The 11,738-nt window shown below is 42.4% G+C and overlaps 1 protein-coding gene across 4 annotated transcripts; it reads right to left on the bottom strand.

Annotated features, from left to right (window-relative positions):
- Positions 1 to 2,140: 2,140 nt before the first annotated feature.
- On the bottom strand, positions 2,141 to 9,865 carry kcna7 (potassium voltage-gated channel, shaker-related subfamily, member 7). 4 transcript variants are annotated; one of them, XM_084371296.1, is made up of 4 exons: positions 9,495 to 9,865; positions 9,162 to 9,195; positions 8,223 to 8,953; positions 2,141 to 5,190 (listed from the first exon to the last, which is right to left on the bottom strand). In XM_084371296.1, exons 3-4 carry the CDS (start codon positions 8,916 to 8,918, stop codon positions 4,267 to 4,269), a joined length of 1,620 nt encoding a protein of 539 aa, XP_084227422.1. In that variant the 5' UTR covers positions 8,919 to 8,953; positions 9,162 to 9,195; positions 9,495 to 9,865; the 3' UTR covers positions 2,141 to 4,266. The 4 variants fall into 4 exon arrangements, with proteins under 4 accessions (XP_084227422.1, XP_084227423.1, XP_084227424.1 ...); XM_084371297.1 differs by having other exon boundaries at positions 9,506 to 9,865; XM_084371298.1 differs by having other exon boundaries at positions 9,535 to 9,865.
- Between the last annotated feature and the right edge of the window lie 1,873 nt (positions 9,866 to 11,738).

Genomic DNA, 11,738 nt, shown 5'->3' with positions numbered 1-11,738 from the left:
ATCAACTGCCTCCCTACGTCCTTAAGTCTTGACTCAGATTCACAGGTCCAGGTCGTGTGCATATTGTATGTAATAAAATCTTAGAGATTTATTTAAAATACCTGCAATTACTTTGTGTGTTCTCTGAAGTAACTCGGACAATCTGTGGAGGGATTTGCAGTCGAAAGGGGACACGCGTCAGTGTTTTGTCGGTGACTAAAGACTCGGGAGAAATCCTGCAGACAAAGATATTACGGGATGGAAAAGTTGCAACAGACACACAGATGAAATGCTACACATTACACACGAGGCAGCGCTTACACATTGATGAGACAAAGATACACAGAGATACCAACACACTTAATCCTCTCAAAGAAGAGTTAGAGATGGGCAGGAGAGAGTGAGGGATGGGAGACGAATCGGAGGGCGGCAGATGGCCAGAAAGACGTCAATCCTTTTCATTCTTCCCAGACAGCATAAGGGCACTGTGGGTAATTGCAAGCAGGACTGACGTTAGCTTCGGGTCCCTGCACGTCAGAGGGGCGAGTCGAGTTAGGTAAAAGGTGAAAATCTGCAGATCGGTGCTTCGTGGAAATCTGGAAATCTCACATTGTGTTGGGCTTTGTTTGAAACTGTGTGAAATTCAAATGATTGAGTCGACGTCGTGGCTGTTGGTGTCAGTGGAATGAAACACTAATCTGTCCTGTAGCATGAGAGAGAGCTGCCCCTCCGACACATGACATGAGGATATCACACCATCTGAGGCGACGGGGGGGTCAGGAATTTAATCATTGCAACCATCGTCATCGAGAGAAGAGTGTGTGTGTGCGTGTGTGTGTGTGTGTGTGTGTGTGTGTGTGTGCGTGCACGAGGAGCATCATCTGCTCCAAAACTCGGCCGATTCTCTTTACTTCAGCTCAAACTCAAACATAGTCTTGAGGCTTTGGTACATATTGTCGTAGCCAAACAATAAATGTTTGACTCTAAAACTTGTATTATTTGTTGTTGTCAGACATTAAGATACCTGAAGAGTAACTGAACTCAACGAGGATTCATTTTCTGGATCACAAACTAAATAAGTTGCCGGTAAAGACAAAATCAGCAGGGAGAGACTCAATTTACTTTGATTTAATGGTTTAATTTCTAATTCAAATGACAGCAACAGTAACTAATGATTTTTTTCTGTTGATAAACTTTAAAAACAGTATGTGTTTAGTGGTAAACATTTTAGTTACGTCAATTGAAATACATCTTAAATAACTATATCTGAAGATAAGGGTAAAACCAGAATAACTTCAATTTCAAGCCGCTCAACAATCTTATAATATATAATGTTAGAGATTGATAGCACCTTATAATTTCTTTACATTTAATCCGACAGTTATATTCTTGATTAATCGATCACTCAGTTGGTTCAGTTAGACATCTGAAAATGGTGAAAAATACCTCTGATCAATAGTTTCAAAAAGACCAACATGACTGTTGATTGTGATTAAGTTAAAAGCTTTAAACGGAAGTGAAATTTTAATTGACTGACTGCTGAAATCACCGTAGTTCACAATATATCACCTGGGAAATTATTCAGAGAGTTCTGAAATTTGAATAGTATTTTAACATATGTAGTGTCGGCTTGATGCAACCGTATGGCAAGTTTAACTGCTACCAGCTTTGTATAATAAGTCTAAAATAACTCATTTAATTAAATGGCCTTGTGGTAACTTTAACCCAGTCAGACATAGTTCATACCATGATTTCCTCCCTGCCCCAGAAACTAAACCACGTCTTTTTTTGGATAAGAGGAATGCAAATAACATAACGTAATTCATATGGATCATATGGCACAAATGAACATGATCGTTTCAAGAAGAAATCTGTAGCGTTCAGTTACTCTGCAGCACTGTAAATCAAATCCACTGGGAGCAGGAGTGAGACAGATGTCTTGGTTTCTGTTTTAAACATAGTGTGACATCTAGAGGCAGGATCACTCATCACATGAAGCAGAGGGCAATAAAAATCTCTTCTCTGTGATGTTTTCAGGGCTTTTCTGACCATAATACTAACAGAGTATGCAGTGTGCACCACACGCCTCATGATATTAAAATGTTTAGATAACATCATCACATTCTAAGGTATTCAGAAATCCATGACATGAGTGATTAAATATGATCTTTATTAAATTAAGTGAGACATAAATATACATATACATAGCTTCATTTGTCTTTGGAATATACGCAGCTCATACTACATTCACACAACTTATAAAAGTAGATTATATTCCAATACTACTTTTTAACTTGGTTTTACGTTTTTTTTTTATTAATTCCAATAGTGACAAAAATTTACTAAAAAAGTATTTTTTTTAAAACTCGTGCTGCTTATCCACATTCTCAGTTTCTTCCAGAGTTTCATTTCATTCATTTTTGACAAAAATGGTTAAATCTGATGTATGATCTTCCATGTCATGCTACTGAACTGATTTTGATTACAGTATATTATTATATTTCAAAGGTCAACTTTGTAAGAAAAGTAGAATACTGATGCAGTGGGTTGGTAGCCGGCCCGACCTACCATCCCAATTTGTCAGTATTTGACGAGTTGGGATTGAGACTCAAAAATCTACTTTTCTTACAAATAGCACCTTTAATTTTTCTATTGAGAAACTTTTAAGGTAAACTGGAATTTCTCATAGTGACAAAATGAAGCAAAGATATTTTTTGCCACAACTGGAATACACTATAAACAACATTTCAGTCAGAAACACATACATCAAGGTATTGACCACTTATAGCAAATAGTTACCCAGATTAATTTGTCAAAAAAGACTGAATCCATGGGGAGCTTTCAAAGAATCAGAGCAGCAACAAGGTAGAATTAACCCCCACCCCCATTTAACACCACATGAACAAGAATTTTTTGTGAAATCAGAAAAACGTATCTCATTAGGGGGCATAGAGGTGTAAGAAGTGTTATCAAGGCTGGACTGTACATCTGCAGATTTGGGGTTCGATCACTTTAATACCACAACTATAAGACAGGAAGTTGATCGAGGCAAAGGTCTGATCGACGTGAGGTTGAGGTTTGTTAACGCTACGTCCCCTGTCGGTAACTTTAGTTTACAGTAGTGACTGGTGATGCCTCAGCCCATCAGAGTACAAGGCTCTGTGAAATGTCAGCTGACCCTGAGCTTTACCGTCTCTGACATCAGCTTTCTCCATACATTCACACCTCTATTTCCTTATGTAACATACACACTAGCTTTGCGGCGACTACATGAATTCTGTCTGCAGATGCCGACGAGTAATCTCTTTGTATCCACGTCAGCACGAGATTACAGCACCACATTTCTGCCATGACTCTGACAAGTACAGTGACGCAACACCTGCAACATTCACTGTACATTTAGCTTTAGCAGCATGCAGCACATGAGTCGTGTTCATTGGCATGTTACAGCAACAGTGACATTTGGTTTAAAAAACAGAGTTGCAACTTGGTAAAGTAGTTCAAGACAACTTTATTTTGCAGTAGCTGGGTGGAATAATTTTATATACGAGCCAATCAACTTTGGAGGGGAAAAAATTGCCTAAAAAGCAATTCTTTGAGGGGGCCACCAAAAGTAGTGCTGTAACCCTGCTAATGAACACTGTCACCCTGCCAGCTCAGGAAAAGGACACTGCTACATTTGCTAATGCAAACACTGTTCCCCAAAATGAGTTTCCTCCATAAGGTGGCTAGGCTCAGCCTTAGAGATAGGGTGAGGAGCTCTGACATCTCCGGGGAGCTCGGCTGCTCCTTTGCTTCAAAAGGAGCCAGCTGAGGTGGATCAGGCATCTGATTAGGATGCCTGCAGGAGACTCTGTGGCAGACCCAGAAGCCGCTGGAGGGATTATATATCTCATCTGGCCCGGGAACACCTCGGGACCCCCCAGGAGGAGCTGGAAAGCATTGCTGGAGAGACGGATGTCTGGGATACCGTACCTACTGTAGCCTACTGACTCCGCAACCCGACCCCGGATAAGCACTAGACAATGGATGAATTATGCACATGGTTTCTTTTTATCTGTGACTCAAATATAATCATGTACAAGCCGCAAATCTAAAAAAATGTTCACATGAGAGGCACAAATTAAAGCTTATGTCAGTGCAAGTCTTTGTGTACATATTGTCCCGTATCACCACCACGCCATCTAGTTAAACAGTATTTTTTCATCTGCTCTCCTTATCTTGATGTGAGGCAGACAGTGTTTGAGTGTTAATCTGAAAACACTCAACAGTCCATCGTGCTCGCTCTCAAACCTGAGTGACCAGTGGTTCTTTGAGGTAGAAGTTCATCCCTCTCTGATCACCAGCAACCTGTCCAGGACAAAGCCCTGCCAGGAGAGTCCCATTGAGTGGAGGGCAGATACCCGTACTGTTCTGCCCGTGCAGGGGTGCATACTCTCCCATGTGATCAGGCAACTCATCCGCTCCTTCCTCGTCCTCCTCCTCGTCATCTTCCCAAAGCGATGTGGAGACGTGGTGGTACTGGGTAGTGTCCTCACACTCCATCTCGCGGTGGTAGAAGTAGCTGAAATTGGACACAATGACGGGCACTGGCAAAGAGATGGTGAGCACGCCGGCGATGGCGCACATGGAGCCCACCAGCTTTCCCCCGACCGTCTCGGGGTACATGTCCCCATAGCCGACTGTCGTCATAGATACCACAGCCCACCAGAATGCCTCAGGGATGCTGGTGAACGCTGTGTCAGGACTGTCCACCTCGGCGAAGTAGGCCGCACTTGAAAAGAGTATGACTCCGATGAAGAGGAAGAAGATGAGCAGGGCAAGCTCTCTGAGGCTGGCCTTCAGCGTCTGGCCCAGGATCTGGAGGCCCTTAGAGTGCCGAGAGAGTTTGAAGATCCTGAAGACCCTCACCAGCCTGATTACCCTGATGAGGGCAAGGGACACAGATGGCTGCGCGCCTTTGTCCTTGGCCAGCTCCGTGCCCAGTGTGACAAAATAGGGAATGATGGCGAAGAAGTCGATGGTGTTCATGACGTCTTTGAAGAAGTGCATCTTGCTCGGGGCGCAGGCGAAGCGCACTATGAGTTCAAAGGAGAACCAGCAGATGCAGATCGTCTCTGTGATGAAGAAGGGGTCCTGGAAGGGGGTGAAGCCAGGGGGGATCATGATGGTTTCGTTCGCTATGGTGGGGTGAGGTACGATGGTGAATTGCTGCAAAACAAAGTGTGAAGGAAAGGTGGTTACAGTTGCATCCAAAAATGAAAAAATTTAAGTATATGAGCTACTATTTGGACAGATGCCACTTATATTTTATCCTCGGCATGAGTTGGAAAGAGAAATAAGAGATTAAAGGGGAAAGGTAGGGCTCGATAAATAGCTCCATGGAGACGATGTTTACAGGAGAGTAAACAAACAGAAACCAAGGGCAGAGTAAACTGAGAGAGAAGCGATTATTCTGAAAGTTTGTCCTCAGCACATCTGAGTTATGACATCTGATCGGGCCTGTGAGATCTGTGATACTGTGCTAACTTTTCTCTCCTCTCCATTTTCACTCTGCCGGCTTTAATTTTCCTCACAGACTTTTATATAAATCAGTTTCTCTATATTTAAACACACACAAAAAAGCATTACGTTCATGTGACTCTGGGTTGCGTTACACCTCAGACACTGCCACTGCCAAGCCATTTGACACCTCATTTAACCCTTCTTTTTTTCTGGGAAGTAGGTGCGGGTCTGACATGACTAGGCATTAGTGTCTTTTAACAAGTTAGATAGAGTTACTCTTAAGCTTCTGGTGGCCATGCAGCACATATTGTCCCCAACCCTAAGTAGGCTATTTATACGTTTTTATATGTTTCCCTGACCATCAGCTTTATGTCCTCATGTCCGTGTCTCCTATACCATCCAAATTGTTTGACCTTGCATTTTAAATGGTCAGTTCACGAAAAACATTAATGATAATTGCACTCCAGCCATGAAGATGATTTGTTTTTTCTTTGTAGAGGTTTTGAGAGCTCTAGCTTAAATAAATTACAGAAGCTCTAATTAAAATGATCTACGTTCAGAGTTACCTGGACATTATCACTGAGAAGACACTGTCTAGTTTTAGCCATGTTTTAGCAGTACTACTATTGATGGCTGTCAATGGCTATCTGTTGATTGGTTCACCACTTAATAAATAATTAAACAACTATTAAATGGACTGTCATGGAATTTTGTAAAGAGATTTATATTTTCCAGAGGATGATTCCCGATGGCTTTTCCATTTTGCGACGATGAGGACATTTTCTTTTTTGTGTGTGAAACACTTATTAAAGACAGCCCGATCAGCCTCAGCTTTACTTTGTGTTCACTGCTAATTGGCAAATGTCAGCATGTTAACACGCTAAACTAGGTCGATGAATGTGGTAAACTTTATACTTGCTAAACTTCAGCATGTTAACACTTTGAAGTTTGCTTTTAACGCACCAAAGCACCAAAGTGCCTCAGCATGAATGTTTTCACCATGTGAGTCTGTGTGAGTACTCTGCCAAGTGTTTATGACTGTCTGAATGTCTGTCTGTGTCAGAACCTTGCAAGATACAGTCACAAAACTTTACATGTATGTAACCGAGATCAAAATGAAGGCAGAGTTGGAAGACGGGTGTTTACTGACCCATTAGTACTTAGCGAGTGTAATGTAATAATGTAGTAGTGACGACTGAGTAGTCATGGATAGAACACGATGATGTTGACGGGCATTACGGCTGATGTGATCCCTTCAGAAGATAGTCTCTACTTCTGTCTGTGGACAGATTTTTGTCACCCTACCGATGAGTACTGAGTGTCCATGTAAAAATGTAGTAATGACTACGGAGTACTCGTGGAATTCGAACATGTTGACAGGTGTTTCGGCTGATGTGATCGTCACAAGATGGTCCCTAGTTTTGATACTTTGGGCGTGTATCTTTCACATTTATTGTATTGGTTTGGTAGCATGCCAAATAGGAAATGTAAGACCATGGAAATCAAATACTTGCATGGCTAGACACCATTATAGGAAGGTGATCTTACACGATCCTTTAGCCATTTCAGGGACGTGTAACTTGTAATATGCTGAACCACCAACATGCATGCGACAGATTCTAGCAAAACACATTTTGTAGGTTAGATTTTCACCACAGTCTGGAGCAGAGTGACTGATTGCGTGGGGACAGCTGTGCATGTCTGTTTGGGATTGTTAGTGTAGTGTTCAAAAGTGTCAAATGCTCTGATCACATGATCACATGAGTGTATATATCTATGTTTGGGAGTGAGAGAGAGCGGTGTCGGTGCTGACGGGGAACATAAATCCAGTGAGCGCTGCTATGTGTGCTGCCTGCCTGAACCTCCACAATCCGTCTAGTCTCCAGGCTGCTGGAGTGTGCGCGAGGCTAATTTCATTTTGTGCCGGTCATCAGAAAAGTTGATCTTGAGCTTGGTTCTTTTCCATGCCGTTTTCAGTGTGTAGCCAATGACTCACAGCGTTTATTAATACAGACATTTGTTTATGTGTTGATGTGCTCTAAGGGTTGTCCTTCCTCTATATATAGCCCTTTAGATCTCCAAGGGGTAACGTGAGACAAGCTCATCTCCTCTCCTTTCCTTCACACTTGTCTCTTTACCTCTAACTCCTTCCACTCTCTCTCTTCTCAGTACTTTTGAAATATCCACTCCACCTGAATGCACTTGTTGGCTCTGGCAGTCGTCCCTGAGTGGCCGTCAAGGCATATCAACTCCACATCCTATCCCTCCTCTAACCTAAACCTCCATCCGGCCCGGTCTGTCTGCCCTCTTTTCTTTACCACCAGCAGTTTAAGTGCCCTCTGCATCTCCTTCATTCCTTACCCTAAATCTGAGTGGATCAGATTCAATGACAAGTCCAAAATAATCTCAGGAAAAAGTCACCCTTGCCTACTCTTTTCTATCTGTTGCCTTTGCTTTCATTTCCCCCCAAGCTTGATTCTTAACTTCGATGGGTGTATTCTTTTACAACCTGTTTTTTCCTGTTGAGAGAAGAGATAAAGACGTTTTCAGCTTGTGCTGCTGGTTTATGTTTGGCAAGCTGACACCTGTCAGCACTTGTTGTCCCTCTATGTTCACCTCATCACTTTATCTCAGTGTTAACCTCTGTCCTATTTGCACTCCGTCAGCGCCTAGCCCATTCCTCCCAATCACTCACAAATGGCTCTTGTCAGTGTCAGCACCATGCGAGACATCCTCACCTCCCTCTGCTCCTTCTCATTCCTGAACTCAGGTAGAGTCTCCAGGCAGAAGATAAGAATGGAGATAACGATGACCATGACGCTGATGATGGCGATGATCCGAGCTCCTCCAGACGACTCCGGACACTCAAATAGCATCCAAAGGCGACGCTGCAACTCATTGCTGGGTAAGGGCCTTTCTTCCTCCTTGGGGAAGCCTTCGTCCTCCTTGTAGCGGTCAATGATCTCCTCTCCGAGCTGGTAGAAGTGCAGCTCCTCCAGGAACATGTCCAGAGGGACGTTTGCAGGCCTCCGCAGCCTCCCGCCAGACTGGTAGAAGTACAGGATGGCGTCGAAGCAGACGCGGCTCCTGTCTAGGAAGAGTTCATTCCGCATGGGGTCGAAGTAGCGAAGACGACGCCGGGGGTCACCCAGAAGGGAGTCGGGGAACTGGGCGAGGGTTCGGAGCTGGGTCTCATAACGCATCCCTGACACATTGATGGCCAGGCGTTCAGTCAGAGCCCAACCGCTCCTCAACGGACCGCGACGGTTCTCCTTCTTGGACTCTCCACTTGGCTCCTTCTCCTTCTCCAGCTTGTTGTGCTTGTCTTTGGTCCGCTTATCTTCATCACCAGCCTCCTCAACTTTCTGTTTTTCTTTTGGTTGCCCTCCTCCTTCTTCACCTCCTTTACCTCCTCCTTTGTCTTGATTATCCATCTCTCAATCTCAGCTACTGTTTTTGTCTCTTCACTCTGCAAGAAACACATCAAGGTTTACTTGGCAATGCAGAACAGGGAAACATGAGTAGATAAAAGCCAAAAGAAAGTTAAGACAAGACAATTTTAGTCAAATGCTAATACTAACTTTGTATTAAAATTCCACCAATAAGTAGCACAGCATCACCAAAAATACACATTTGGAACTGATCAATAAAATGTGCAAGTAAAATCAAAATCTCACCTCAGTTTCCTTGTAAATCCAGCCGAGCAACTCTCTGGACATCAAGAAAAATGGTTTGTGGTGTTATTTAGATTACATTACAATACATAATATATAAATTAGCATGAATTGTGCGGTGGTGAGAGTGGTTAAAACATGTTGAAAATGCTGACCGTACCATTACAAAGAAAGCAGATCAAACAAATGTCAAAAATAGCAGATTTTACATTAAACTCCTGATGTATTTTTTTTACCCTTTCTGCACCATATTCTGCATCATTTTACTGTAAATCACAATGTGTAAACCCTCCATGCAAAAAGCTGCTCACATGCAGTCAAATTCATGCTCATCACCAGTTTATCACCATGTCCAGTGCACCCAGTAGAAACCAACCGCAGACTGGTCTCCTCCTGTCGACTGTCTGCCTGCCAGACCTTCTGATTTAAATTAATCACACCTCCACAGTGTGACCATGACTCTCCTACTGTACCTCACCCTCAGGGTGCCTTTAGGGCTGACCCTTCCCTCCTTCTGAGACAGTTTGTGTATCAGTTCCCTCATCATGATATAAAAACAACCCCTCCTCCATATCATCCCACCTTCATGTGTCGTGTTTGGGAAGGGAGGCGACAGCAGGAGCAGCGTGGCTCCTTCAGGGGCTGCAGCGGTGTTAATCTGCAGCGCGGGTGAAGTTAAGGTGGTTAAGCTAGGTCACTCACTGTCTTCACTTGTGCTCTCTCTCACGCTCAGCGCACCCTTAGGGAATGCTGTCGGGCAGAAATTCAATCTTCGACCCTATCCTCCTCCAAGAGCACCGCTGCAGCCTCTTCTACCCCTACCTCTGCCCCCAACAGCCTCCGCTGCCCAGAAAGGTCAACTTCTTAACCCCTCACTCTCTCTTAAACACACTGTACATGTTTGCATGCGGGTGCCCATGAACTTTCACATTGCAGAGGGCAAAACTATTATGTTAAAAAAAGGGAGAATTTTCAAAAAGGAAAAGTTGTGGTGTTCATTATGATGATTTATGCTCTGTGATGGGACCACAAACATGTGGTTAGTGTTTTCCTTTGGTTTCGCCTCTAAATACATTCACAGCTTTGCTGTAATCATCTGTTTTGAAGCACATTTTCCTATTTGACTGTGGCTTGTGCAAAATTGTTTACACGTTCAAAACAGAGCACATAAAACATGGTTAATTAAACCTGACCTAATTTTACATGAGACATAAATCTGCGTGTCAACAAGCCTACAGTGGCGTGTCTCTGTTTGCCACTTTTTCTTCTTGCAGGAACAACTCCCATGGCAGGATTTCATGACAGGCACTTGATGCCAAATGATGCCTTCAAATACTCTGAGTAAATTCCAGGTTCTGAATTTTCAGAATCATAAATGCAGCTGTTTGGTACAAACAAGAAATAAACAAGAAATTGTACACACTCAAATCATTTTCTGGAAGCGGTTGTTTGGTTTTACAGATTTAAGTGAAATAAAATCCTGACTGATGAGCTGTGGCTGGTTAATTGGGTTCTACTTTGAAAACACGTGTGGAAAGACATTTATTTATGTTTTCTGCTGAGGATTTTAACATTTTTTTTTGTTGTGCAACAAAATTGCCTTAGGAATTACCAACATATGTGCAAAACTAGTCACATTTCCTTCAGCCCCAGTTGTACTTAGTGTTCACTACTAACCAGCAAGTGTTAACATGCTAATATGCTAAACTAAAATGGTGAACATGGTCAAAATTATGCCTGATAAACATCTGCGTGTCTGCAATGTTATTGTGAGTGTTAACTTGTTAGCTTGTTAGTTTGTTAGCTTGCTGTCATTAGAATTGATTTCAAAGCACAGGCTCACATTGCTGAAGGCTCCCAGTCTTGTTTTAATTCATTAAATGACCCCAGCAGATGCTCTCTGGAAGGCAGTGCAGGAGAAATTAATATAATAATAATAAGTCATACATATTAAATAAAAAGTCATAATTATAAGATTAATTACTTACTATGCCCTCACTATAGACAACTAGTATAATATTGTAAAGTTGGGCTGGCTCTGATACTAAGAACTTTATTACTGGTGATGATGTTTTTGCATTTATGACAATAAACTTGAAAAAACAACTTCTGAACTTTAGCATCCTTTGTCACTGTCATTGTGAGAGTGTTAGCATTCTGACATTAGCATTTAGCTGAAACCACCACTTTGTACAGAGCTGCTAGCATGACTCTTACCAGTCTTGTACACAGTGGTGTAGCAATGATTTATTTTGTAGGCTAACCTGGAAGATTGCATCGCCCCGATTCCCTTGACTAAAAGCCTGGGAGATTTTTTGACTGGATTTTAGATTATTGCTGAAAATAATCTCTGTGGCAAACACACGTTTATGATACTTACAGGTTTTGTTCAGCAAGATAATCCTCAGATGAACACCACGTTAGCGGTTTTCGAAGCATAAATTAAACCGTTGGAAGTAAAAAGCTAATGTTCTGTAGTCTCATTTAGCCACTTGTTAGCAACCGCCATTTTTATGACACGTAGGTGCATTATGATTAAATTGTGGGACATTTAATAGTGTATTTTATGTCATAGAATAC

The sequence above is a fragment of the Pagrus pagrus genome (assembly GCF_965226575.1).
Source record: "Pagrus pagrus genome assembly, chromosome: 13".
In the NCBI taxonomy this organism is placed as follows: domain Eukaryota; kingdom Metazoa; phylum Chordata; class Actinopteri; order Spariformes; family Sparidae; genus Pagrus; species Pagrus pagrus.
Note: the sequence above shows the minus strand (reverse complement) of the source record. Positions and strands in the feature narration are given on the sequence as shown.

Coding starts and splice junctions, on each gene's coding strand:
- kcna7 (XM_084371296.1), bottom strand. CDS start 8,918: ATGGATAATCAAGACAAAGGAGGAGGTAAAGGAGGTGAAGAAGGAGGA. Junction 5,191..8,222: donor ATGAGAAGGAGCAGAGGGAG/GTGAGGATGTCT, acceptor TTTGTTTTGCAG/CAATTCACCATCGTACCTCA.